Raw genomic sequence first — 26,247 nt, forward strand, 5'->3', positions numbered from 1 at the left:
GTATTTTGATACGCTGGGCATATTTTTCTGAGTGGAAGTTTTGAGGAATATTGTGGTGGTTTGGTGTTAGATATGGCATGAGGAATGTATTCTACACAGCATGGGCTCGTAAGATCTGATAATGTTGAATAGGGGGACGCATCTGTGCCTCAAAACTAATGGTATTTTTCATAGATCTGCTAACTTTTGTTCTCTCTGTTGAACACCTGTAGACATTGTTGATTTAGCTAAGTTTGCGAAGTTGGAGCATGGAGAAAACGAATAAGAAAAGACCTCTTGTGTTTTTAGATGTCTCAATTGATGGAGACGTTTACGAGAGGATGGTGTTCGAGGTATTGTTGGTTTTTTTTAACTCAATATCAATCAGCCCATGCATTTTGAATTCAAGTTTAACTCCATCCTCTATCTTTCAATTATTCTCTCACAAGAAAGTATATTTTTAACCTCTGCCATTGTCTTCTGCGGGAATGCAGCTTTTCACTGATGTTGCTCCGAAGACAGCTGAAAACTTTCGTGCTCTTTGTACTGGTAAGCTTTCCATTCTGTTTTTGATTTAACCTATTACACTGGTGATCATAGTTGCTTTTAAATTCTATGTGCTCTATATATTTTTTTTCTCAATCTCTAGATATATTTTTCCCACTATTTATGAGCTTGTTAAATTTTCTCTTTAGATGTCGAAAATCCAAGTCTAGTTTGGTGGTTCTTTGTTCGGTTTTAGAAGGATGATATCATCTCCTCGAATGTCCAAATCTAATAGTATGAAGTAGTTTGAACATAAGAACTTTGGTCTGTTCATGGATATAAATCCTATTGTAACACGATCTATTGACCTTTTGATCTCACATGTTTCAAATTATCGTTTGTTTCAGGAGAAAAAGGTGTCAGCCCTAAAACTGGGAAGCCTCTCCATTACAAGGGAACCTTTTTCCATCGTATTGTCAAAGGATATGTAGCTCAGGTATAATCACTTTTTTATTTGTTCTTTTAGTCCTCTGAATAACGAGCTTAATCCGATAATTCTGTGGTTGTGTAGTTTTGCCAAGTATAAGTTAGAAGTGGCCTTTATCTTTTAGCCATATATGTTTGTTTATCGTGTGACAGGGCTGAAGGTCATGACTGCCTTTCTTGTGATATTGTTTGAGGTTGTATTTTATGGGTTGTCCATTTTTAGAATACACTCGCTCCTATCTTAAATAGCTTGGATTTGTCTAATAGTTTTTGTTTACCGAAAATTGATTGACATTCTATAAATGTTTTGCAGGGTGGGGACTTTCTTCGGCAAGATGGTATGTTGTGCCAGTTAATGTTTCAATATCCTAGTTTCTCTTTTGGATGGTTAAAGTTGAATCTTTTATCACTTTGCAGGCAATTTTGGAGAAAGTATATATGATGGAAGATTTCCAGGTGAAAAACTATTCTTTTCTCATCATCTAATTTATTACGTTGTTTATCTTTTGGCTTAGATTGAATGACCTTCTGCAAAATACACACATATCTGTCATTCTAGAATCCAATTTGTGATTCATTCAATTATATTAAGTAAAAAAGACAAAAGCAGGCCCATTCATATATTTCTTTATTTTCATATTCTTTTTATCTTGAGAGCAAGTGGGTTTCCTTTTGTATTGCCTGTGAAGGTTGAGGCTGACTTTGATCTTATTCTCGCTGCATTGGAGCTTCAATTCAAATGATATTGACGAATGGTAGGGAATCTAAATGTTTTGCCTGCCTTATATGTCTTCTATATTTGTTTCGAATTGTGGTAAATTCACTTTTTTTGGCTTTCATTTCATTTGTTTTTAACAACAAACCATTAACCATGGTTAATTTCAGTAATCATGGGCCCCTTTTTACTCGTGTCCTACTTTTTTATTTGTTTTTTTGCATTTTTTGTGATAAATAGTTTTCGGTGTGATGAGCAACGTTGAGTGTATGAATTTGAAGTAATGTGTCTCTTTCTGATCGCAATCAATGGGACTTTGGACTAGTGAATTTTAATGTGTTTCTTTGCATTTTTTTATGTGCATTACTGGTGAACTTGTCCAGCACTTCCTTACCTATATGTTGAAGAATGATACGTATTTTTTTTTCATTGTTGAGTCTGGCTTGAGGTGCTGAGGCATAACAAGCTTAGATGTTGGCCATATTCATTTTATGGTGAAGAAATTCTTTTTGAATTATTCGGTAATATATGTGAATTTTCTACTTGATTGAACTGGGTTTCGTTCTTATTTGTTAGCTTCTTGGAAGCCTGTGTTTATATGACGACAGGGAAGCTTATTCACAAATGATGAATATGCTGTTTGTGGAGTTTGGTTGTTGTAATGTTTAAGTTAGTTCGCCCTGGCATCTCTTTCAAGGCTCAAAGCTGTATCACTACTTTTTGATGTACTTCTGACAGTTGTCTTAGAATAATATGCGCACAATTTTCTCGAAACCTTGGATCTGTTGTTGCTCTTGATTGGCAATTGAGGTTGATAAATATCGTCCTTTATAATAGTGATAGCTATTTTATTTGTAGGAAGGTGGGGCTGCAAAATTGATCTAATGGTGCAGCATTTAACATTTCATCATTTATTTGTGTGAGAAGTTCTAATGGAACATTTAGTAGATTTTAAAATATGAGCCACTGTGCATGTTATTGTTGCTCTGTTTTCTGTGGTTGGTTTGACTGTAGAGTTAACGATGCACTGCTATCTGGTTTTGTTTTCGTGCATGCATTCAAGAAACTTGGAATTTGATTGCAGCTTAGGATTTGAGAAGCACGTGTAATTAGCATGTGAATTATTCTGACAGAGTAACTATTCTTGATCTAGTATTTACGAAGTTGGAACTTTTTATGTTTCCAGATGAATTTCCGAAGCTGAAACATGATGGACCGGGTTTATTATCTATGGCAATTGCTGATCGTGATGAACGTGGCTCATTGTTCAGTATAACCTTAAAAGCTGATCATCATCTTGACAGGTTTGATTTTTCTAAGTCTGTTAGCTCTTCAATTATTTATTTATTATTTAATTTGCTTCTATAGAAATTTGCCCAATCACAGCAATTATGTCTGTCATTCTTGTGTCATTGTTTAAAAATCTTTCTTATTTTTAGATGTCTATTTTATTTTTATGCCCGCTCTTACGATATGTCATTCAGAAATATCCTTTTACCTGTTGCCTCTCCAGCGAAAGTGAGAGTCCTGGTTATTTTCTCGCGTCTTATCCTTTTTCGCTGTTGATTCTCTGGAGAAGATTTGAGGCGAAAAATGAGTTAACTTCCTTTGTAGTCATAGTTATAAAAGACGAACTAGACTCTCCCAGGTGCATCCAGGCACGACCCCTGCACCTGGTGGCACCCTAAGGCCCGGAAGGCCGGGTCAGTTAGACTTGCACAGTTGCACTTTACATGCGCTTTGGGATACGGCTCACACCTTACATGCGCTATGAGAAAAGCTCAAGGTGTCTATGGGATCCTGTTTGACGGAGAAAATGCTTCACTTTTTGAAGTGCTAAAAAATGAATAAAATATAACCATATAACTCTCCAACCCTAGTCATCAGTGCAACATTTCTTTTTGCTGAATCCACGTTGAAACCAATTACGAAATGTCTATCTATTCCTCTCCCATTTCTAAAATTGCAATCACGCTCCTCTGTTGAATTTATATCTGAACCTGAAATTGAACAAGTTTTCGAGGTCTTATTTTACGAGATTGGAACTCGAAACTCCATTAGAAGACCAAAGGCAACAATAGTTAAGTGACACGACAAAGGAGAGAATAAAATTTAAAGACTGCGGGGAAGGGTTATGTAAATCGGTGAGAGATTGGTACTACTTTATTTTGATGTGCTACTAGACTTATAAATATACAAATTATTTAAGTTTTGAAATTTGAAAAAAAAACTGAACTTTTTTCTAACCTACCACCACCTTATTTTATTTTTCTACTTTTTTTGTCTATAATTGACATTTTATCCTGTTTGATATTTAGATGATTGAACTGTTGTACCTTGTTTAATTATAATTCCACTAGATAATTTCTGATGTAAAATGCCAGACAACAATTCATACATGCTTATTATTTTGGTAGTAAGCTATTAAATATTTGATTTTTTATGTTTAATATTTTACATAGTAAACATAAGATACTATACAACATAATTTTCTTTGTAATCTGAAAATTTAGGTATTTTTATCTTTGTGAGCTTTAGTTTAATAAAACAGGTGCATTGCCTTGCTCCTTTTTCCTAGGCCCTAGAACACCTTTGCGCCTTAATGCCCCTCGGGCTTTTAAATATTACTTTTAGTACAGGTACTGTAATTTATAGAATTCTAAGAGTTAGGTAGATTAATTACTTTGTCACTCGGATGTTTTAAATATAAAATTATTTTTTTCAATTCTGTTTGATCTGCTTAATTTTTCGTTCCACTCCGAGCATAGTTCATACATGGGCGTCCCTAGATTCTGCGCAGCCAGGCACTGCCCATGCGTGCACCTGCGCCTCCGCGGGCTGTCCATGCGCCTGGGTTGCAGGTGCGCTTAAGACTTTGACACTGTGTGCTTGAAGAAAACTCGGGCCGATTGTTTCAATAAATGAAAAGAAAACATAAGCCCAGCCCGAACAAATTGAAGCCCATTAACCAAAAGGCACACAATTGTTGACTGTGAAATTCTTGGTTGCTTTTTGAACATGTGCTGTGTCTCCATTTTATTTATTTTCCCATAACTACTCTCTTTTATTACAACAAACTAAGTACTGTCCCAGAAAATTACAGCGGCCATATTCTATTCTCAATTTTTTCTTCTGCAATATAATTCCAACAACATATTTAATTTCTACAATTCCATTCTCTCTTTTAACTTCTGCAATTTACTTCCTACAGCATGCTTAATTTCGAAATAACTTCAAATCCTTCGTGGCACTTTTGATAATGCTATGCATTTACTAATGAACCTTTTACATTATTATTTAGTATTTTCTGAAATTTATTTGTTGCAATGTTATATTTTCGTAATATTAACTTTACATTTGTATATAAAAAAACCATGTTTGATGCGCCTTACTTTGATAAGGCTCGCACCTTGCCTTGTGTGCCTCAGGCTCTACGACACCATGCGCCTTAAATTACTATGACTCATAGATTTGCCTCATCAATACTTTTAATGAACCAGTTCTTTCAGATATATGTGCCCCTATAGCATGAAATAGGTGAACGCCCTTGGTTGCGCATCGTTGAATGCTGATATGCAAATTTTTTCCCTGGTCCTCAACATGTTTATAATCTTTTATCCACAGGAAATGTATTGTCTTTGGTGAGCTTGTGGATGGGAATGATGTGTTGAAGAAGATTGAGAATGCTGGGGATGAAGATGGGAGACCTGCCGTTACTGTGAAAATTATTAATTCTGGAGAAATAAATGATGGTTTGTATCTAAAAACTTTTAATGAATATTCTTTTTGCCCGGGTAAAAATGTTCTGGTACATATTTATAATAGTGTCGCTGTGTTATGTTGTATATGTTAGTTTTCTTTTTCCCTTTTGTTTTTTCCTCTTTCTTAGAACTATTGAGTTTGTAGTTGCCTTCATAAGCCTCTCTCTCTCTCTTCCCCCCCTTTTCTTTTTTTTCCCCTTTGAATTGGTTCTTAATGCTTTCGTATGATTTTTACATGTATTGCATGCCTACAGATAAAAGGAATGGGAATAAATTGAAAATGGTGGACACCATGGAGGCAAACAATCACGAAGTAAAGCGCAAGGGGAAACACAAAAAATCTTCAAAAAGGAGGAAAAGGAGAAGACGTCATTATTCGTCCGAATCAGATAGTTCAACAGATACTGACTTGGAGTCTTCAGAATCTGATAGTGATTCTGACTCAGATGCATCCTCTTTAAGTGACACTAGCTCTTCTAGTGATGAAAAACGTAAGAAAAGGAAGAGATCTAAGAGGGATAGACATAAACGTGGAAAGGGGAAGGATAGGCGACGTGAAAAACGACGCAGAAGACGAGATAAAAAGTCCAAACGTAGAGCTAAAAGGTAGCAACTATATAAACATGTCATATTTTAGTTGTCCTCTGATATTTCAGAGGTACTTATAAATAATTCCCAGTTGTTTGAATTCATATTTTAGTTGTCCTCTGATATTTCATAGATGCTTAATCAAATCCTCCCAGCTATTCAAATTCAATGTGGCAACAAATATATAATTTTTCTATTTGAGTTGCATTAGCAATGCAATTTGACTGCAAGTAACAAAATTTCAGATTGCTGGTCACCATATTTTGCGAAGCCAAGAAACTATATAATGTTGCTTCATGAGTGCAGATAATATCTGTGAATCTTGGCCTCACATCCCTATAATTTGAAACTCAAATTTTGTGGAAATACTGTAGGGATGATATCTCAGATAGTGAAAGCAACAGTAGAAGTGGAAGTAGCTCTGAAGAAAATAATGATGATTCGGTTGGAGCTTTTGATAAGAAGCAGAAAAGTGCTGGTACGATAGTCATTACTAATTATTTGATCTTTTCATTTCTTTCCTTGTCATTTTTATTAGTTATGTTCTGCAATCTTCCTTGTTGCATTCCACAAAAGGAAATCAATCTTATCTTGTTGAGAATTGGGAAACCACAACTGTAGATCATAGGAAGGGGAATGCAGCTGACATGTTCGATGCGGAGGAGGGTGAATTCCCCGAGGAGAATGGAGAACATCAAAACAATGGTGTTGGAATCGAAATGGGACCAGACAGAATGGCTGACAGACACCCTGATGTAGTAGCCGATGTTCCTGGCAAATCTAGGTGCATAATCCCTTTCTATGGTATTACCTCTTTATTATTCTTTGTCCTCCAAGTCCCCGAGGTTTATTGTTTGTTGATGCACAGGAGCCGAAGCTTAAGTCCTAGAAGAGCCCTGAGTAAGAGTATGAGCTTAAGTCCTCAGGGAACTGCTGGAAGAAGTCCTAGTGTTGTTGCAAATCATAACAGGAACAGGAGCCCATGTGTTAGTCGAAGTCCCCAGGTGCAGCAGATCTCTGATAAGGGCAGAAGTATGAGTCCAGCTAGAAGTGGAAGCAGAAGTATGAGTCCAGTTAGAAGTCCCACAAGAAGGCAGAACAGAAATGTAAGTGAGAGCCCTCCAGCTAGGTCTCGTTCACCAAATAGCCGTAGTAGAAGTGCCACAGTTTCTCCTCCCAGAATAAGAGTTACGCGGAGCCCGCTCAGAACTTCATCCAGGAGGTCATCATTGAGGTCGGCAAGTCGCAGTCCTGTGAGACCTTCTCGACGCAGTGTAAGCAGGAGCTCAGGCAAACCTTCTCGAAGGAGCTTAAGCAAAAGTCCAGTTAGATTATCCCAGAGAAGTGTTAGCAGAAGCTCAGGTAGGGCACCCTCCAGAAGAAGCCCTAGTCGTAGTCCAGTAAGGGCACCTATCAGGACTAGGCGCCGAAGCTACTCAAGGAGTCCTGTAATATCAGGCCGGAGAGCAAGATCACCTGTTTCTAATCGTGGTGGGAGTTCTTCAAGAAGCCCTTCTGTTGATGGATCACCTAAACGGATCAGAAGAGGTAGGGGTTTTAGCGATCGATACGCTTATGTACGGCGTTACAGGAGTCGCTCCCGCTCTCCTGATCGTTCTCCCATAAGGTCATATCGATATGATGGTAGAAGTGAGCGTGATCGGTAAGAAACAATCAAATCTCTCCTCCCCCATTGACTTAAGCCCAGAATTTCTTGATATTGTATTTAGTAACTTAATGCCTCTGTTTTTGTTATTTGTTAGATATCCAAATTTTAGAAGATCCCCAAGGCGTTATAGGAGCCCACCTCGTGGAAGAACTCCTTTGAGGTACATGATAGTTGTCTCCGACTATTATTTTGGTTTCAAGAATAATCTTGTTTTGAAATAGTCATAAAGCTTATTTAAGGATAAGTCGGAGCTTATGAAATTATTTGAACATTTCATTGACACTTCTGAACTTGAAACTGCCTCAAAATTATGTTGGCTGTTTCTTTCTTGCATTTTGCGTGTTATTCATTGAAGCTCATTCTTACATGGCATCTTACAGATATAGGGGCAGAAGAAGCAGGTCTCGTAGCCCCAGCGTGTCTCGCAGTCCAATACGCTACCGCAACCGACGTTACAGCCGAAGCCCCATTCGAAGCCGCTCTCCGGTGGAGAGGTATCGTGGGTCCCCACGTGGTGAGAGGCGACGATCACCTTCACGTAGCCGAAGCCCATCTGCATCACAATCCCCTCGTGAATCACAATCTCCCAGGCTAGCTACAAAAGGGAACTCAAGGTCGTCATCTGGTAGCCCTCCTAGGAAGACAGGTTTGGTTTCTTATGGAGACGTGTCACCCAATTCTAGTCATGAATAACCACATATCCACAATGATTTTTATGGTATCGTAAATCTGCCGAAAGCTGGGTAAATCTTTTGTGACATTTTCCTTCTCCGTGGATGTTCGCCCATGCTGGAACATTGGTATGAAATTCTATGGACAATATCAGCTTGTGGTAACCGACAATTAATCTTGACCAATGTAAAACCTAAAGTTTGGATCTTGTTTGGGAGTGTTTTTAGTTCGGAAGTTAGACCTCTATGCCCTCGTTTGGAACTCTCGATTGTTGTTTTTGGACAACGGTTCTTTTCCCATTTTATTAGTTACTAATATGATAAAGATGTTTCCCAAGTATATTATGGGGGTCTTAAATCTATGCTCCAGAAATGTTCAACATATTTAGTGAAGCAAATATTAAATATTTCGAATCAAATTTAAATATTATCGATTGATCTGAGAATGGCAGAAACAAAAAATTCAAACGTTATCAACGTTTAATGTTTAATCATCGTACTATGCCATATAAGTTGCATACTTTTGTTGAAAAATCATACAAGTTTTTGGCAATACGAGTACAAAATTCGCCCTGAGAAACTTGGTGGATCCTGCTGCGCATTTGGGCATTAGGTCCGAGAAGTCGAACTTTGCCAAGTTAGTTGAAACTCATTCGGTTTGCTTGCCTAGAAGCTCGATACAAATTTAACTCTAGTCTATGAATCATGTTGACATCACTCACGATCGTTCAAATAATTTATCTACGTGCCTGCACGGGCAATGAACGGCCCGGATCACTCATGCCTCCATGTAAAAAAAAAAAAAAATTGACTCGGAAAAATCCGAGCCATTAGATCGACCCCTAACCCCTACGGCTCCCTACTGTATGATTAGCTGTCCAAGTACATCAAAGTTGGTGGGAAGTAAATTGATGGAAGCACGTGGGCCCCAACCCCAAGATGCCTCATTGTGATTTTAGGGTCAAAAGCTTTGCTCCTTGGGCATACCATACCATGCCTCCATTTATACTCTTTTAGCTAAGAACGATCAATACCTAACTTCGAATATAGCATATGAGCAATCTGAAAATCTACTTTACATATATACTTTGCCAATTACAATACCAAAATTCGAGATAAAAAAAGTTTTTTGAATAAGTAATTTGTTCGATTAAAAATTGATTCCTCCAACATTCATTCTAGACGTACAATAACTTTTTATCTGACATTCATGTTACACCTTGTTCAGAACTTCACATCTTTTTTCCCTGCATCATGAACTGAAATGTGGTACGATCCGAACCGATTCATGTTGAAGCTTGAAAGTCTGTGTTACTACTTCAAATTTTGATTCTAACTCGAAACTTTTTTTAACGAGTCCGTGATTCTGGCGTAATATTAGGGTTGAGGTTTGGCAAAGGTCAGACAATTTCAAAAGTAATCCGAGTTTCGGCTCTTAATTAAGCCAAAGGTCATAATGTGGGACTCTCGTAAGCGAACTTTACTACTACATTCGAGCTCTTTTTTTTTGAATATATTAATGGAGACAAAACACGATAATTTGATTATAATTTTAGTTTTCCAAAATAATTTATATTGTTTAACGACCATGAATAGCAAGCGGGTTCGGAATATCAGATGTTAAAAAGATGGTTTGCTCGTGTTCGAAGTACACAAGGCCACCCAATGCTGCTCGAGTGTGGAAACTGGAAAGGGTAAAGCAAAAAACTAAAAGAAAAATTTATAACATTTTAATATGTCATTCAAAAATGAAATGATTACTTCTGATTCTTTGAAGCGGTAAAAACCCAGAAAATATGAACACAAAAAATGGTAAAAGAACAAAAATGTTAGTGAATTGTAGATTTACATAGACAGACCAGTATAAAGGTAGGGGGAGAAAAAGCCTACACCCTTTTTGGTTGTGTTCAATCTAGAACCTCATCAGGTCCAGGTTGGTAAAGAAAAGCTTAAACCTCACTTATCATCTTTCACACCTGTAAATTTATGTCCTTTTTCAATTAAAAAAAACAGATCTTTATGCTATATATCTCCAATTATCATGCTACACATGTGTTGCGTTGTTTCATTGAACAACAGTTTGTGCTTGTAAAGTTTTTGATTCTTTAGAACCTTGTCGACTGGAAAGTGGGAAACATCTCTTCTTACTTGGTGTGAAAGTGTGAATGTACACTTGTTGTATGTATTTCTTTTTCTTTTTGTTTTCCTTTCGAAAAGAAAAGGGTTTGTTTTCTTGTTATATTCCTGGTTGAATGGTGGCAAGTTCTAATCTTTCCCATTGTGACCCCTGGTATTGATTCTTGAATGTGCATTGCATAACCAATAAGTATTCTGTGGCTGGCTCGGGCGTCATTTATTGAATTTTCATGTTTCTTGATGTGGTCATGAAGATAACTACTTTTTATTAATGTTTTTCGCTGTTTTCTTGCTTCTTTGGCCCATGTTTGTGTTTCATTCTCATGGGTTCTTATCTCCTTTTGATTTTTATAACGTTTACTGGCGGATGCTAAAACTAGCTAGTTCATATTTTATGTTGTATTCCATTTTCACCCTTTGAAATGAGCATATAGGTGTATCTATTTTTTTTTCTAAAATTTCTCGTTCATTGCAGGAGCTGTTTTTAACAACTTATACTCGAATTCTTGGACATTCACATTTGAAAAAGAAGAAATATGAACTTCAAAGGCTCTGCTGGGGGTCTGTTAGTCTCTCATTTCCTTTGTTTAAATATCATACGAGATGTAAATATGTTAGTCTTTTGTCATTTAAACGAATATGGGTGCAAAGTTTTAAATTTGTTTCTTAAATGTTTTAGGTAGCCAAACATCTAGAATGGCGTATGAATTTGGAAGGACTCATGTGGTCAGGCCAAAAGGACAACATCAAGCTACAATAGTTTGGCTACATGGCCTCGGTGATAAAGGCTCAAGGTATGAAATCTGTTTAGCTGTCAACAAGAAAACATTTTCACATTATTTTGGTTCCATTGACTCTGTATATAGTTGAAATAAGCGACAAGCAAATTCATTTTAATCAGAAGAAAGTTCATTGTCACAAATACTTGCAATTTACGACGGTGAAGTAATTGAATGTGTGTTCAACTGCTATTTCTTGGACATGACTATGGCAAGAATACTTATTTCAACTTTACCAGATACCTTATATACATTGACTAACATCAATCTGGCATGTGACGTGTGTGCAGGTGAAAGAATGCCAATTTTTTTGTCTTGTGTTCTAGTATATTCTCATTAGGGCAAATGGTTGGATGCTTCAAAATGATGCCTTCTACTTGTCCTTTATTGCATTCTTAATATAATCGAGTGGATTTTAGCATGATTTCAACTGCATGGAGCAATTTGGAAGATCTAGAGCTGGGACCACTTCCCCGATAGTGACGCCTTAAGAATAATAATATGTAGTTGCTTTATCGTTTTCAATGGCATCTTCTTGCAAATGGGGTCCAAATCTATATAGACAACTGAATCTTGTTTTAATTATGTTTAGTCATGTGAGCTTAACGAGAAACCTGTTACAACTTTTCGGTTTGATTATAAAGGTTATCATATGATGCCAAATTGCTATATTTTACCAAGTTATGTTCACTCCCGTTATCTTTCTGCAGCTGGTCACAGCTTCTGGAAAGTCTTCCCCTTCCAAATGTGAGGACTAATATGGATTTTCACTCACTTGGTAGCTCTGTGAAACCGCTTCGTCTAACTTGCATATGGTCATTAAATTCATAATCTTGTTTTATAACTAACTCCATGCAGATAAAGTGGATATGCCCGACCGCGCCAACGCGTCCAGTGTCTCTATTTGGGGGATTTCCTAGCACTGCTTGTAAGATATTTACATGCATAACTCACGATTTTGTTTATCTTTATAAACTCAAATATTGCTATTGTGCTTCAAGTGCTAATAGTGCCAGAGAACGAACTTGTCTTTTCCAGGGTTTGATGCACAAGATATCTCGGATGATGTCCTTGATGATATACCAGGATTGGACGCATCTGCAGCACATGTTGCGAATCTCTTGTTGACCGAGCCTGCTGATAGTAAGTTTGTATGTGGTTTAATGCATCTTATTTACGCTTTAAAAAAATTACTATCAATGGATGTATCAGCACAAGATATTGTAGTTTCGTCTAATGGTCGAAAGCGAAAGAAGAAAAATATAATTCCTGTGTTAAAATTATGTCTTTTGCTATTTTCTTTATGGTTTTTTAAATTAGAGTGTGCTCGCCAAGGCCAAAGCTTCTATTTTAGTTTTTATTTTGCTTTTTTGTTGTATAATTCACAGGTCAAGGAATCTTAAGTTTTTGTCCTAATGCATTTCGTTTCTTGATATATCTCATCTTGATAATTTTCTGTAGTCAAGATAGGTGTTGGAGGCTTTAGCATGGGTGCTGCAACTGCTCTTTACTCAGCCACATGCCACGTTTTTCGGCAATACGGAAACAGGCACCCATACTTGATTAACCTGAGCTCGATCATCGGTCTCAGTGGCTGGCTTCCATGTTCAAGGTAGGAAATTTATCCCTTATGCTCCCAATTCATTTACACTGCAAAAGGATGTCGTTTTTTTCGTTGTTGCTGCACTTAGCAACTTATTGTTCTCCAGGACACTGAGGAACCGGATGGAAACATCGAATGAAACTATTAGGCGCGCGGCATCACTGCCCATTTTGCTTTGTCATGGCACTGGTACATACATCTTCATGTGCTCCTACAATCGTAGATGCTGCTTTCATCTAACTTCTAGTGTAACATAGATCAACAGCGCAACGTGGTTCAGCGGAAAACAAGATTCGTATTGAATTCTCATGTTAAAATTCATCTGTTTAACGTATAACAGCTATTCTGTTTCTTGGTTATTTTTGTATTTCAGGGGACGATGTTGTGGCTTATACACACGGAGAAAAATCAGCTTGTACCTTAAATTCGGCTGGATTTCAAAATCTTACGTTTAAAACATACGAGGGGTAACCATATATTCGGAAACTTTGCCGACAGTGCATTCCATGATGCAAATACATCGATTTTTATTTATTTGTGTTTTCTTGTTCCTCATATCAACTCAGACTGGGGCATTACACAATTCCTGAAGAGATGGATGAAGTTTGTCGCTGGTTAACCGTAACATTGGGGCTTCAAGGGTCGTAGTTTCGAGATTTTGGGAAGCAACTTTGGGTATACATGGGAAGAAATAAGGTTGAAATATAATGAGGATATGAAGCAGGAATTTTAGCAGAGATTGGATGAGCATATGGCATACAAATAACATAGTACCAGGCTACATTATAATATCTTTTTGCTGTTTGTTTGGAATAAACAGTGTATTTTTATTGGTGAGGGCCAGTAGATTTTTTAAGATTATGGTCGTGAGACTCGGTTATTCTTACAAAAGTACACGACGTCCTTTTAAATATCGATCAAACTCGAATGCAAGAAGGTTATTTCAAATATTTGGTACTACTACATCGATCTTCTACTATATTGTCTCCCAGAACGTAAAAACTTTCATAAGGCAGCTAAAAACTATCATTCTTGAAAACGTTTGGAAAAAGTTGGATTCTTCGGACCATTGGCTTGTTATTATTGTCAGCGTGTAGTGCGAAGTATGAGCTTTTCAGACCTGTTGCAACAGATCATGCGAGCTCAAGATTGCTGCCAAAAATCAATGAACACTTTTTATAGACTAAACAAGATTATATGTTTCTATTTTGAGCTAAGAGTGTCAAGATTTACCTTGAAATCGTGTTGCTCATTTGTTGCCACCTCGATATTGAGGATCTTTCATCTGCTCAACCGGGGATGCGAAAACTGATTTAGTAAGCCTAGTGGTGAGTTTGAACCAAATTCTTGAACTAGGTCATGAGTAGGAGTCAACATTTGGAAGAAATTTACAGTTGAAATCCCCTTATCCCTCTAGACTATAAACAAATATATAACAAAATAAATGTACACAAAAACGAAGAAGAAAGACAACACAACATAATGCATCCATGAATCTTGCAGGACCTATCAATTTTCACTGTATGAAAAACTATAGTTGGTGAGTAATGACATTACTTAAATCTTTTAAGTAGTGGAATAGCTAAAGCATTATTTTTATACCGATGAGTCTCATAGAAGAGTAGATTACACCGACAATCTCCTCCCAACAATTGTATCAACTTGCCTCATCATAATTAAACACACGACCTTCTAATAAAGTTAATGGGACCGACATCACATACCTGATAACAGTCACAGTACTCTTTGAGATTCTTGCAATTGCATCCTGTTATGTGCTTTGCAGAAGATGGTGACAAACGGGTTCCATCTTCCTGAATATATCTTAATCAATCAATCAGTATATCACAAATATGAAGAATGATTATAAACTGCAGATGGCTCAATGCTATGCCGGACCACTGTAGGTGCCAATGCATCGCGAGATTCAATTAGTTCTTGTGCCTCAAGAACTTCATAATCACATTCATTTACGTTGAGAAAAGCAAAGTTTAAAAGGTGTGACTCTTGTTACAACCTCCATCCTGCGCATATGTGGTTGCCCACGACGGTTCAGTAAAATTTTTCCTGCTTGATATTAACATCATCTTAAATTATATCTTGAATGATATCAACCATACCTGTAAAGATGAAGGCAGTCAAAAGATATTCAACAAAGAACAAATCCACTATACACCTTGCAAGAGGAGTCCTCTGGCAATTGGGATTGACTCGCAGTTACATGAATCGATGGCAAAAAGGATTGAACCCGAAAATTCTCTGTGCATGCGGAAGCACATTGAAAGGCCGTGCGGGAGACAGGTTGCTAGTTTTACTAAAGTTAGGCGAGTCCTGAGATCCAGGGAAAAAAACATGTAAGAAATAAACAATGGAGAAATGTCTTTGAGTTAAAACATCAAAAACCTTGCAACATGTTTACTCCAAATGAAATAAAATCAGAGATTCCTCAAAAGATCATATCGCAATCACATAGTTGAATGAGAAAGGAAATTTTGACAAATAACCCATCCAAAACAGTTATTTTTCAAGAAAACTTTTGACCAAAGTTATTTTGTTAAGCAACTGTTAAGATTAGAATTTGGACTTAACTCAACCCAAAAACTAGCTCAAGAGGAGAGGATTGTCCAAGTCCATATATGCAACTCCCAGTTATATTATCCAACCGATGTGCGACAACTAATACACCACCCTCTCACGCCCAGTAATGAACATGTGGAACATGAAGTTTGCAAATGACCCAATTATGGACAGAACGAGTGTCCCAACTGTTGGCAGTCCAACACATAACGGTGGAACCTGAGCTCTGATACCATGTTAAGATTATAATTTGGACCTAACTCAACCCAAAAGCTAGCTTAAGGGGGAGGATTGTCCAAGTCCATATATGCAACTCCCAGGTATATTATCCAACCGATGTGGGACAACTAACCGCAACCATCTATATCTAATTTCAATATAATTTTTCACATAGTACAATAAATCCTAGCGGAGAATCCCAGTGTCACAAGGATGAAACCTCAATACCACGGATCTTGATACTTGGATTCATCTTCAAAAATCAAATTTCCAAGAAACCAGAACATTACCACAAAGTCTACCAAACCCAATTCAGAAAACGAGAAAAAGAAACCGAAGACCAGACCAATATCTCGCACACGCATCCCAGAATCACACAGAAAAATACACAAACAACACAAGAACAACAGCGTGCCCGTAATACACAGCATGCAAAGGAACGAGTGAAAGCACCTGGGTTGGATTGTTGAAATCTTCTGGAGATTCGAAAGAGACCATTTCCAGTGATCAAAGCGAATCGTAAGCCGAAAATGTAGCCTCTGTACGTTACAGAATCTCTTTATATTGATCACGCTACCTCTCTTATCATATGGGAGTCCATGCAAGTTTTTCTTCTTCCTTTTTTTCCCCTTTTTAATGCAAAAATAATAAATAAAAATGCTTTTAATATATTAAATTAATTGTAATTAAAGCGTGAATGCTTTATTTATACAATTTATAAAATATGGAAATATTTTCATTTAAAAAAATTATAGAAATATTTTATTTATCTAGTTTAAAAAAAATGTCTATATTAATCACTAATAAAAAATAAAAATATTGGTGGAAAACAAGTGACGGGAAATCGTACGCCACTTTTTGTCATTGGACCAAGCCCAGAGTTATTAAGTTCTTTATTTATTGGACCCGACCCGACTTGTAATAGTAAGAAAAAAAATGACTTTTTTAGTTCATTAATATATTTAATTTTGAGTTTTGGGCAATTAAATTTTCAAATTTTAATTTTGACACACTAACGTTTAATTTTTTTACTATTTTGGTACAATTAGTGTCATGACATATGACAAATTAGTAATTTTTTATATCACGCCACCATTTTCTCGTGTTTCATATGCATTTTCCCGTGGTACTTGGACCAAAATAGCTGCAAATTAAAAGAGTATATCAAAACCAAATTTTGAAAACTTAAAAGAGCAAAACCCAAAATTGATAAAAACAAAACTATTTTTCATAGTATTAAAATAAACTTCAAACCCTAAACATCAAATTCTAAAATATATAATAATAACATTAAAAACAGAAATACTATATTATTATTGAAACATCTTCAAACATTCAAAGTTCACCATCCATTCCATCCACTCTGATAGTTGCGGACATCAATACACGTTTTTTCGAATTTTTTTTTTATATGAAAGTTCAGATTTCGCCATCGTTAGCCGTTGAATCGGCTTTCTAAAAGCGTTCTTGTAAGTTCGGCTGCATCGGTTGCACGCGAAAGGAGAAAGGCATGTGAGCTTCGTAGTCGGGAACATGAGCTTGTTGATGATGATCGTACACACCCGCGTGGTTCTCCATCACATGTTGTTCATCCATAGGGTTCAAGTGGAGTTGGCCCTGTTATACATGAACATTCAAAATGATATATATGTATAATCCTATTATCAAATTTATCTATGTTTTACGGGAAAATTGAAATTTTGGTATTCTATGTTTTCTTTTGTGTATTTTGTTATCTATGTTGTCAAATTTTATTTTAGTATTTTTTCAGACGTGACACTGACATGTATAATGTTACATCAGTATTCAATTGAAAAAATGAATAAAATTGTAAAAAATTGAAAGATACATGAAATTACGAAAATTGCAATTTTCTCATATTTTATTTTTCATATAGTCTTGGTAGAAAAACTTGAATGGAAGTGACATTGTAGAGAACTAACATACCAACTTAAATTGGAGACTCTGATTCTCATCCTCCATCATTTCTGTCTGAACCATTCCAAGAAAAGACAAATCATTGAAGAATAATAATTAAATAAGCACAAATGTAGTAAGTATATTTCATAAAAAAATTCCAATTTTTTTAATTTGATTTATAGAAATTCATGATTATTGTGCTAAAGATCAGAATGAATAGAAGATAAATGACACTTAAATAATAATGTAAGGGGAAAAATATCAAAAACTGGACAATGCCATAAGTATTTGTACATGTTTCCTCATCATCCGCACAAATTCCATCTGCCACAATCAAAAGAAAAAAATTCAGATTCTTAATAATTATGAAGAACATGAACCAAGAAACTAAAATCTAATGACTAAGAAAATAGAAACCATTATATTAATAAAGAAGAATTGATTTTTAATAAGTTATTACGATAGCGATCACTTATTAATTTACTAAAAGTCATCGTAGAAGAAAATTTGCAATTTAAATCTTTTAAACTATACATAATAGTAATTGTATTAAAGTGAATAATTAATTTGTAGGTCGATGAAATTAAAAAAAAACATATGTAAAATTTAAGTTTATTTATTACCTGCTTGACTTTGAGAGCAGAAATCCCATTTTCAAGGGCATCCTCCAACACCATCAGTTCTTTGTAGTTCAAACTTGTGACATCTTCTCCTTTCAGATGCCTAAAATTAATTTTAATCAAAAAAATTAATTTATAAAGTTGAAGATAAATATGAATTATGATCGATTAAGAGAGAAAAATTAATTATGAGATTCTTGAACCTGAGTTCAATCTGCATGTTGTCATTCTCCTTCTTGATTCTGTTGATTTCATTGTCCAATTGCTATATATATGCATTTATTTCAAATAAACAATTTTCAAACTCAAGTGCAAGTAAAGTAATGTTGAAATTCATCATAAGATGGCTTAAATCAACACGTCAAATTAAATACTCACCACATAAGTAGGAAAAATCAAGTTTGGTTCAAAAAATCAGTTAAAGAAATCCTTCAATGGAAAAATAGATCTAGTAAGCACGTGTTTTCAAATATTGAACACACGTACCCCAAAAACACATACGACAAGAGTGTGCGTGCACAAGATTTGAAAATATGGAGAGTTAATATATATATTTTTCATTGATGTTTTTAGCAATGTCTGGTTTTCACAGGTGTTTTCGTAGGCAATTACTTCTTAATAAATATAAGTAGTTTTTCTCCTCTTATGTAATTTTTGGTATCACGACAATTGTGACTAAATCCTTACTTCTAATAAAATGCCTAGGGTGATCTACTTTCAAATCACTAGCCATAAGTTAACTAGTTATAAAAATCTTGAAGTTCCCTTCTTGATTTTTACTATTTCAACCTTAGAACCAGAGGGCAAAAAGAAGTTGGATCATCAAATAGCTCGTTTGCACAAAAGAGGGAGCTCAACTATTATATACCCAAGATCTATATATTAGGGCACTTCAAAACATTAAATTTCCTTTAATGTGCTAGGAAACTGAAGTGACACCCGTAGGTTGTTTCCTTAATCTTGCAACATAAAGATTTGCCATTTTTCTTACCAGATCTGTCAACAGATGTAACATTTCAGGCAGTTCAATTCATTCTCGTGTTTCATGGTCAAAATACTACCAAAACATGAGTTGAAAATGAGATCAGAAATTATAAAAGAGAACAAGTCCAGATCTAGAACAAGCAAATCTCCTATCATATATAGTTGTAATTCATCTTTCAAGAAATTCAAAGTTTTGAGAAATTTTACATTAATTTCAGCTAAAAAAACTTTACTTCCTAGGTTTTTTTTTTCTATATATATAATATAATTAATTACCTCATGTTTAGCATCCCAAAGCCTTTTCCCAGAGAGCTTATGATACTGATCCAACATGTCAACAAACCTTGAAATCAAGAATCAAGAAAACCCTAACCACAATTTCCTCAGATCCCCAAGAAAAAGAAAACAAAACAAAGAACCTAAAAAACACACGAGCTAACTATTTATTCATTTCTTGATTTTCGGAGAAAACAATGAATGAACGAACTAAAACATACGTTGTCGAAGGGCTGCAAAACTCATGCATCTTGCCAGAATTAGCAAGAATTATCACAGAAACCTGAGCATCGCAAAGAACACTAATCTCCTTGGCCTTCTTCATGAGCCCATTTCTCCTTTTCGAGTAAGTAACCTGTCTGTTGCTCGAGTTCTCGATCCTCTTGATCTCAATCTTGCCTCTTCCCATAGTTTTTCTATCTTCAACAAAAAATCGTAGCAGAGGCAAACAGTCCTGAAAATTATTATAAACAAATGAATGGCTGTGAATCGATGAAAAGAGTTGGGCCAAAACATTAGTGGGTGCCGGGGGGTGGGGTTGGGGGTTGGGGTAATGGCATTTTCCTTACAAGGGTTGGCAGACGAGAAACTTTACAAAGGTTCAGACAAATAAGGTATTGATATTGCCAAGCCATCTCACGTAATAAATCTTGTGTATGATTTTGTTACAAGTTTGATCCGAGGTTGCATCATCTAATTATCCTTTGGTTTCTTGGCTCTTTTGTAATAAAATTAGTGTCTTTTAATCTTTAGTTGCAAAAAGATCACATTAATCTTCGACAACGTATGTTTTTAGTTCGTTCATCTAATCATCTCTAATCAATTAAAAAATGGATATGTTTATCCCCAATCAAATAGAATATACACACAATTAACATGCAAGTTTTGTAAAAAAAAAAAAAAGAATACGAATTTTTTGGTTTTGCTTATATTTTTCCGTGTCAAATTGAACTTCCCATTCTTATTCTTACTAGTAAACGTGGCACATTCGAAGCATGTCTACAAAATATAGAAATAAATTCAATAGAATTTTATAAAAACAATAGAATCGATTTAGATATTTGGTGGATTTTTTTTTATTTTTTGTTTTGGAAGATCTTGATTAAGAAGAAGGAGATTGATGGTTATTTAGCTAGTATTTGAGTTGAAGGGTTTGTGGATTATGGCAAATGACAAAAACTTGTGTGAGACGGTCTCACGAGTCGTATTTTGTGAGACGGATCTCTTATTTGGGTCATCCATGAAAAAGTATTACTTTTTATGCTAAGCGGGTCATCCATGAAAAAGTATTACTTTTTATGCTAAGAGTATTACTTTTTATTGTGAATATCGGTAGGGTTGACTCGTCTCACAGATAAAGATTCGTGAGACCGTCTCACAAGAGTCCTACTCATGGAAAATTAAGGGCATTTTCAGATTAGCAAATATTAAAATAATAATTTGAAAAGTAATCTAGGATAAATATTTTTTAAAAAAATATATAGCTTATAAAGGTATAACAATGCTCGAAACCCTTTTAAATAAGCTAATACATTTTTTTAAACAAACACCCTCCTAATTGGAAGTTACAACTATTATTTTCATAGATAAATAATTATGCTCGATACTATACTTTATTAATTCTCACTGAAATTAACTTGGTTTAATTTAAAATATTAATAATTAGAATAAAATTAGAAGTTGGTCTTTGAAGTGAGTTCTTCAGCATTTAATTGGGATTGCGCACATGTGCCTTAGAAAAATTATAGTTTTCGAATTGATTGTCAGCTAGTTAATGTTGTAATTATTAAGTAATAAAAGTAGAGCAATTTTATAAAATTCAATATTAAAAAATCAAATCAAGATGCATTTTTTAGGGTTACAAAGAATGACTGATGGCGAAAAAGATGAGATGGGACTGGAAATTCTTACACTGCCTTAAAGGCATGATTTTTTTTAAGTCAAACTGCCAAAACTAGATTGACTTTGGTAATGGTCAAGAACTCACGGTTACTTACGAGAGTTATGATTTTATATTATAATGAGGTGATTTATTTATTTTGTTTGATTTTTATAAAACTTGAATTTTTGTTCTTATATATGGAGGAAGACCTTTTTATATGTTACCCTTATGATACAAGGTTGGTTACAATAATTGTCTCTGTTGAAATATTGATCGAACTGTGGTGCTTGAGCTGATGTACGATTTGAGTTGTACCGTTACCACCAGCTGTAATTTTTGGTAAAGTGACAATCGCTCGGTCCTACAATTAGTATCAGAGCCAAGATCGTGGGTTTGATTCTCATTGACTGCAAGGAATGCAATTATTAGGAGAGATTGTTGGTTGCAATAATTGTCTCTACTGGAAGAGCGATCGAACCGTGGTACTTGAGCTGTTGTACGGTTTAAAATATTTTAGTTGCACCGTTACTACCAGTTATAGCTTTTAATAAAACGACTAACGCTCGGTCGTACGCATAAATAATAAGTAAGCACGATAAATTGTTGTTTCAAAAAGATATAACAAAATTTCAATATATTTTAAATATTTTTTTATTTTGTAACATATAAAGCCTTTTTCTTAACATGTGTAGGATTTTTTTTTCCCTCTTGAAGGTGAATGTGTAATATATTTTGCTTGGCATTGTTGGGTTTTGGATTGTATGTGGGTCAAGAGCAACAAATGTTGTAATCCAAGCCCCATCTAGTTTGAGGTCAAATTGGGTTTTTATTTTGCTTTTCACACTAGTATTTATTTATTTATTTTTAGCTGAATTTTATTATAATTGAGTATTGAACTTAAAAATCCGTCACAAATTTTAATCTTGATGTCAAATAGACCATAAATCATCGGTTATTTTTTATTTAATTTTTTGAAAATAAATTTTTTTTCCCAAAATATTTTGGTCGCGACCCAACCCAACTCGCGAAGAAATGTTGGATCCAAAATAATCTAGAGTCGAGTTGGATCAAACGGGAACCTCTTTCAACTCGTATCTTCCTCTGTAAAGGACTCGGATATGATATCTTCCTTGAGAGAAACCGGACTATCATAACTATGGTTTTGATTTCGGTACATTCAATATACTTGGGAATGAGATTTCCGTTTGCTTTTGAATTCGAAAAAAAAAAAAAAAAAAAAAAAAANATTATAAGTTTATATCCGGTTAACTGATTTTCTAGACATGTGAAATTTTAAAATTTAGAATACTATGTTATAGCGTAATACTAATGTATCGCCACATGCGTGGTGTGTACAATATATTTTTATAATTAATTTGATTTATATTCAAGTAGGAATAATATTATAATGATAAGTAACAAAGAACTATATCGCAAGCAAAAACTTGTGTGAGACGGTCTCACGGGTCGTATTTGTCAGACGGATCTCTTATTTGGGTCATCCATGAAAAAGTATTACCTTTTATACTAAGAGTATTACTTTTTATTGTGAATATGAGTATGGTTGATCCGTCTCACAGATTAAGATCCGTGAGACGGTCTCATATGAGAGCCACTCAATAAATAGAAAAATAATAGTTACGTTATGTTTATATGACAGATATATATATACTATTATATGAAGCAAAAACCTTTTATATCAACAGAATTTGATGTGGTTTTGTGATATCAATTAATTTGTATGAAAATCTATCTATCGATAAATTCAAATGTTAACACATTATCTCCTATAATTACATATTTAATATAGTGGAATCACTATGATCCTATACAAAAAATATTCTTCTTTTATTAACAAAAAATATTTTAATAAACTTTGTATCTAATATATAAACTCTCACGTCCTAAAAAATATTTCTTTATCTATAGTTTTGAATTTTTAAACGATCATATCACCTATAAGACAAGAATTATTATGAAAAACCATTTTTAATAACTTTCACCTTTAATAGAATATATATTTTTTTAACACGCAAAATTTTTAGAGTGGGTATCTTGTGAGACGGTCTCATGAATCTTTATCTGTGAGACGGGTCAACTCTACCGATATTCACAATAAAAAATAATACTCATAGAATAAAAAATAACATTTTTTCATGGATGACTCAAATAAGATATCCGTCTCATAAAATACGATTTGGGAGACCGTCTCAGGCAAGTTGTTGCCAAATTTTTAATATGTACGTACTAAGTGTATATGTCAACTTAGAATCTTTATTTTCTTGTATTTAAAATTCGTAGATACGTCCCATACTACACCTACAATTGTATCATATCCGATGTAACATTCCCATGTAATTGTCCAATTCACCATAGAAATACGGTTGAGTTTTGTAAAAGAGAGATGGTGCCGATTATTGTACACAAAAGCTCTGACCAGATGTCAACAAAATTGGATGCTAATTGTAAGTTCATTTTAAAATTTTACACATTATATTCTCCCAACCTGTATATTTTTTGACTGGATAATCTGAACATGAACCCAAAAAGTAGGGGCGATGAAATATAAAATCAATCAAATTATTTATTTATTATGTAATAAACAAATAAAATTTAGTCAATACAAGACTAAAGACACCATTTTTCATCAATTAATACCAAATTTCGGGACAAACTTCCAACACAAAATAGATTTGAAACTTTCACGAAATGGAAGTCGTGCTATAGAAAAGGGCGACTTTTACACTTTTTTTGTTATATGTTTGAAAACAATTAAGCGCTTTAATTGTTTATATTATATGTTGCCACATTTCAATTAACACCACTGGTGAAATGTCGGCGCAGCATTCTCAGCAGTTGTTGGGAAATCGCCCGCATCTCCCACAGTCAAAACCTAGATTATTAAAGTGTGTACGTATTCCTAATTATGGTGATGGAGATTGTGGACCTTTATTTTCCAATTTAAACATTTAAATCCGAATTGAGCCGAAAATATCAAGAAAATCTAAGGATCAATTCGGAACACGAAAAACTAAATATATTTTTTTATTATAAAAGAGCTTGAGTTCGAGCCTAATTTGAAATTTTTGAACGCGAAAACATATGCTCGAAATATGTTATATATGTGATACATCTTGTCTCACATTCTAAAAATTAAATATTTAAAATAAGTTTATAATATGCTACAATGAACTTCTATAGCAACTTGAGTTAATTATTTTCGTAAAGCGAATACAAATACGAAGTAGTTGTTATTGTGGCTCATTGTACAATCACACAGGTGCGGGTCTGAAAGATTACAAAACAAATTTATATGTTATTTATCATAGCACTTATAGTTTTTTATTATTATTTTAGGAAAATAACATAATATTAAAAAAAATAAGGATATTTTAGGCAATCAATATTTTGTGGTTGATGTAGTTATTTGAAATAACTCGCACTTGATTATGATGATAATAATAATATAGACACGTGTTTTTTATTTCTTAAAAAAAATGAACTATTTAAAAATATCCTACGTAGTCGTGAAATCTTTCTCAAATTTAATACACAAAAAATTTTGAGATGATAACATTAAAAGGACCACGAGACTGCTCGAGCTCATTAACGCCCCACCCTACTGCGTCGTCATGTTCCTATCGGCAGTGATGCGATGGATTCTGATTGCACCGTTCGGCCCACCCGCTAGCTAAATCTACGCTCATTTGGACTTTGTCCTCTCATCTGTTTCAACACGCTGAGACTTCACTTTTGACGTATGAATCATCAATCATTTTCCCCCCCGCCGTGGATTCTTGGACTGTGCGTGCGTGCGTATATATATATATATAATATGCATCAATTCTCTCTGTCGCCTTTCAAGGGACTGCAACCCTTTTGTGATAACCTTAACTTCTTTCCTTTTTTTTTTTTTGTTATTTCTTGATTTGGCATCGAGAAATTGAAAGAAATGGTTAAGACAGGAGATTCATCTTCTTCCGGTAATGTGCCGAAGAGTAATGAGGTGGAGTTCAAGTACACGGGCGTGCGGAAGCGGAAGTGGGGGAAATATGTGTCGGAGATACGGCTTCCCAACAGCAGGGAGAGGATATGGCTTGGCTCGTACGACACGGCCGAGAAGGCGGCGCGGGCGTTTGACGCCGCCCTGTTTTGCCTTCGAGGACCTAATGCTAGGTTCAACTTCCCTGACGACCCGCCGAATATTCCCGGCGGCACTTCGCTGTCACCTGCTGAAATACTGGTAGTTTCGCAGCAGTATGGACTGTATGGTAATAGCAGCTGCTCGGGCCTGCCGACTGGCGGAAATGCTGAGTTTGACTTTGATCAGGCTCAGGTTGGGGCCAATGATCAGGAAATGGAAGGGACTTCACCGTCGTGGAATTCGGAAGGAGATGGATCTTTGAATTCGATCGATTGGTCTTTTCTTAACATGCTGAATTCATCGGATGAAATGCTGGCAGCAAAATTTTGGGCCATGTTCCAGATTTCGAGCTTTTTCACGAGCCCGGTGATGATGTTTACTTGCAGCCACATATCGGCGCCGGAAATAACAATGAGGACGACGATATTTTTGAAAATGAGCCATCTTTTCTTTGGAATTTTTGAGGAATATATATCTTAATTTCGTCGGAACGAGACATAAAAAATTTATGTTATGCATAAACATACATACACATATATGTGTGTTTTTACGGAGGAAAGTCATAAATTTGGAAAAACATTATGTTATGTAGAATTATATATTTCATTCTATCCAATGATCTATTCAGAAATCTAAAATCTTGTTTTAAAAAATATTTTAATTTCATGTGAAACAAATGAGGTCTATTTTTAAAAAATATTATTTTAAATCCAAAAACTTGCTTTTTTGGGGAGATATATTATAAAATATAC

The 26,247-nt window shown here is 35.0% G+C and overlaps 3 protein-coding genes and 1 pseudogene across 7 annotated transcripts; 3 read left to right on the top strand and 1 right to left on the bottom strand.

Moving 5' to 3' along the window:
- The first annotated feature begins 41 nt into the window (after positions 1-41).
- On the top strand, positions 42-8,695 carry LOC140987516 (uncharacterized). 4 transcript variants are annotated; one of them, XM_073456049.1, is made up of 13 exons: positions 42-332; positions 474-528; positions 873-961; positions 1,265-1,289; positions 1,369-1,407; positions 2,853-2,970; positions 5,291-5,418; positions 5,682-6,033; positions 6,390-6,493; positions 6,592-6,799; positions 6,884-7,678; positions 7,779-7,844; positions 8,065-8,695. In XM_073456049.1, exons 1-13 carry the CDS (start codon positions 249-251, stop codon positions 8,375-8,377), a joined length of 2,376 nt encoding a protein of 791 aa, XP_073312150.1. In that variant the 5' UTR covers positions 42-248; the 3' UTR covers positions 8,378-8,695. The 4 variants fall into 4 exon arrangements, with proteins under 4 accessions (XP_073312150.1, XP_073312151.1, XP_073312152.1 ...); XM_073456050.1 differs by having other exon boundaries at positions 46-332; positions 6,637-6,799; XM_073456051.1 differs by lacking the exon at positions 42-332 and adding an exon at positions 1,105-1,145 and having other exon boundaries at positions 513-528.
- Positions 8,696-10,119: 1,424 nt separating this feature from the next.
- On the top strand, positions 10,120-13,839 carry LOC140987446 (uncharacterized). Of its 2 annotated transcripts, none has more exons than XM_073455950.1 (10): positions 10,120-10,288; positions 10,967-11,052; positions 11,171-11,285; positions 11,981-12,017; positions 12,129-12,198; positions 12,309-12,413; positions 12,732-12,882; positions 12,980-13,062; positions 13,247-13,340; positions 13,440-13,837. In XM_073455950.1, the coding sequence occupies exons 2-10, from the start codon at positions 11,028-11,030 to the stop codon at positions 13,519-13,521; spliced, it is 762 nt and encodes a 253-aa protein (XP_073312051.1). In that variant the 5' UTR covers positions 10,120-10,288; positions 10,967-11,027; the 3' UTR covers positions 13,522-13,837. The 2 variants fall into 2 exon arrangements, with proteins under 2 accessions (XP_073312051.1, XP_073312053.1); XM_073455952.1 differs by lacking the exon at positions 10,120-10,288 and adding an exon at positions 10,510-10,645 and having other exon boundaries at positions 10,967-11,056; positions 13,440-13,839.
- Positions 13,840-16,959: 3,120 nt separating this feature from the next.
- LOC140988629 (floral homeotic protein GLOBOSA-like) lies at positions 16,960-19,974 on the bottom strand. Its single transcript, XM_073457657.1, has 7 exons — positions 19,691-19,974; positions 19,470-19,536; positions 18,413-18,474; positions 18,213-18,312; positions 17,884-17,913; positions 17,617-17,661; positions 16,960-17,286 (listed from the first exon to the last, which is right to left on the bottom strand). Exons 1-7 carry the CDS (start codon positions 19,876-19,878, stop codon positions 17,125-17,127), a joined length of 654 nt encoding a protein of 217 aa, XP_073313758.1. The 5' UTR covers positions 19,879-19,974; the 3' UTR covers positions 16,960-17,124.
- Positions 19,975-24,912: 4,938 nt separating this feature from the next.
- Positions 24,913-26,023, top strand: LOC140988896 (uncharacterized; annotated as a pseudogene).
- The last annotated feature ends 224 nt before the right edge of the window (positions 26,024-26,247 follow it).

This window comes from Primulina huaijiensis, chromosome 11 (genome assembly GCF_012295235.1).
Source record: "Primulina huaijiensis isolate GDHJ02 chromosome 11, ASM1229523v2, whole genome shotgun sequence".
NCBI classification, from domain to species: Eukaryota; Viridiplantae; Streptophyta; class Magnoliopsida; order Lamiales; family Gesneriaceae; genus Primulina; species Primulina huaijiensis.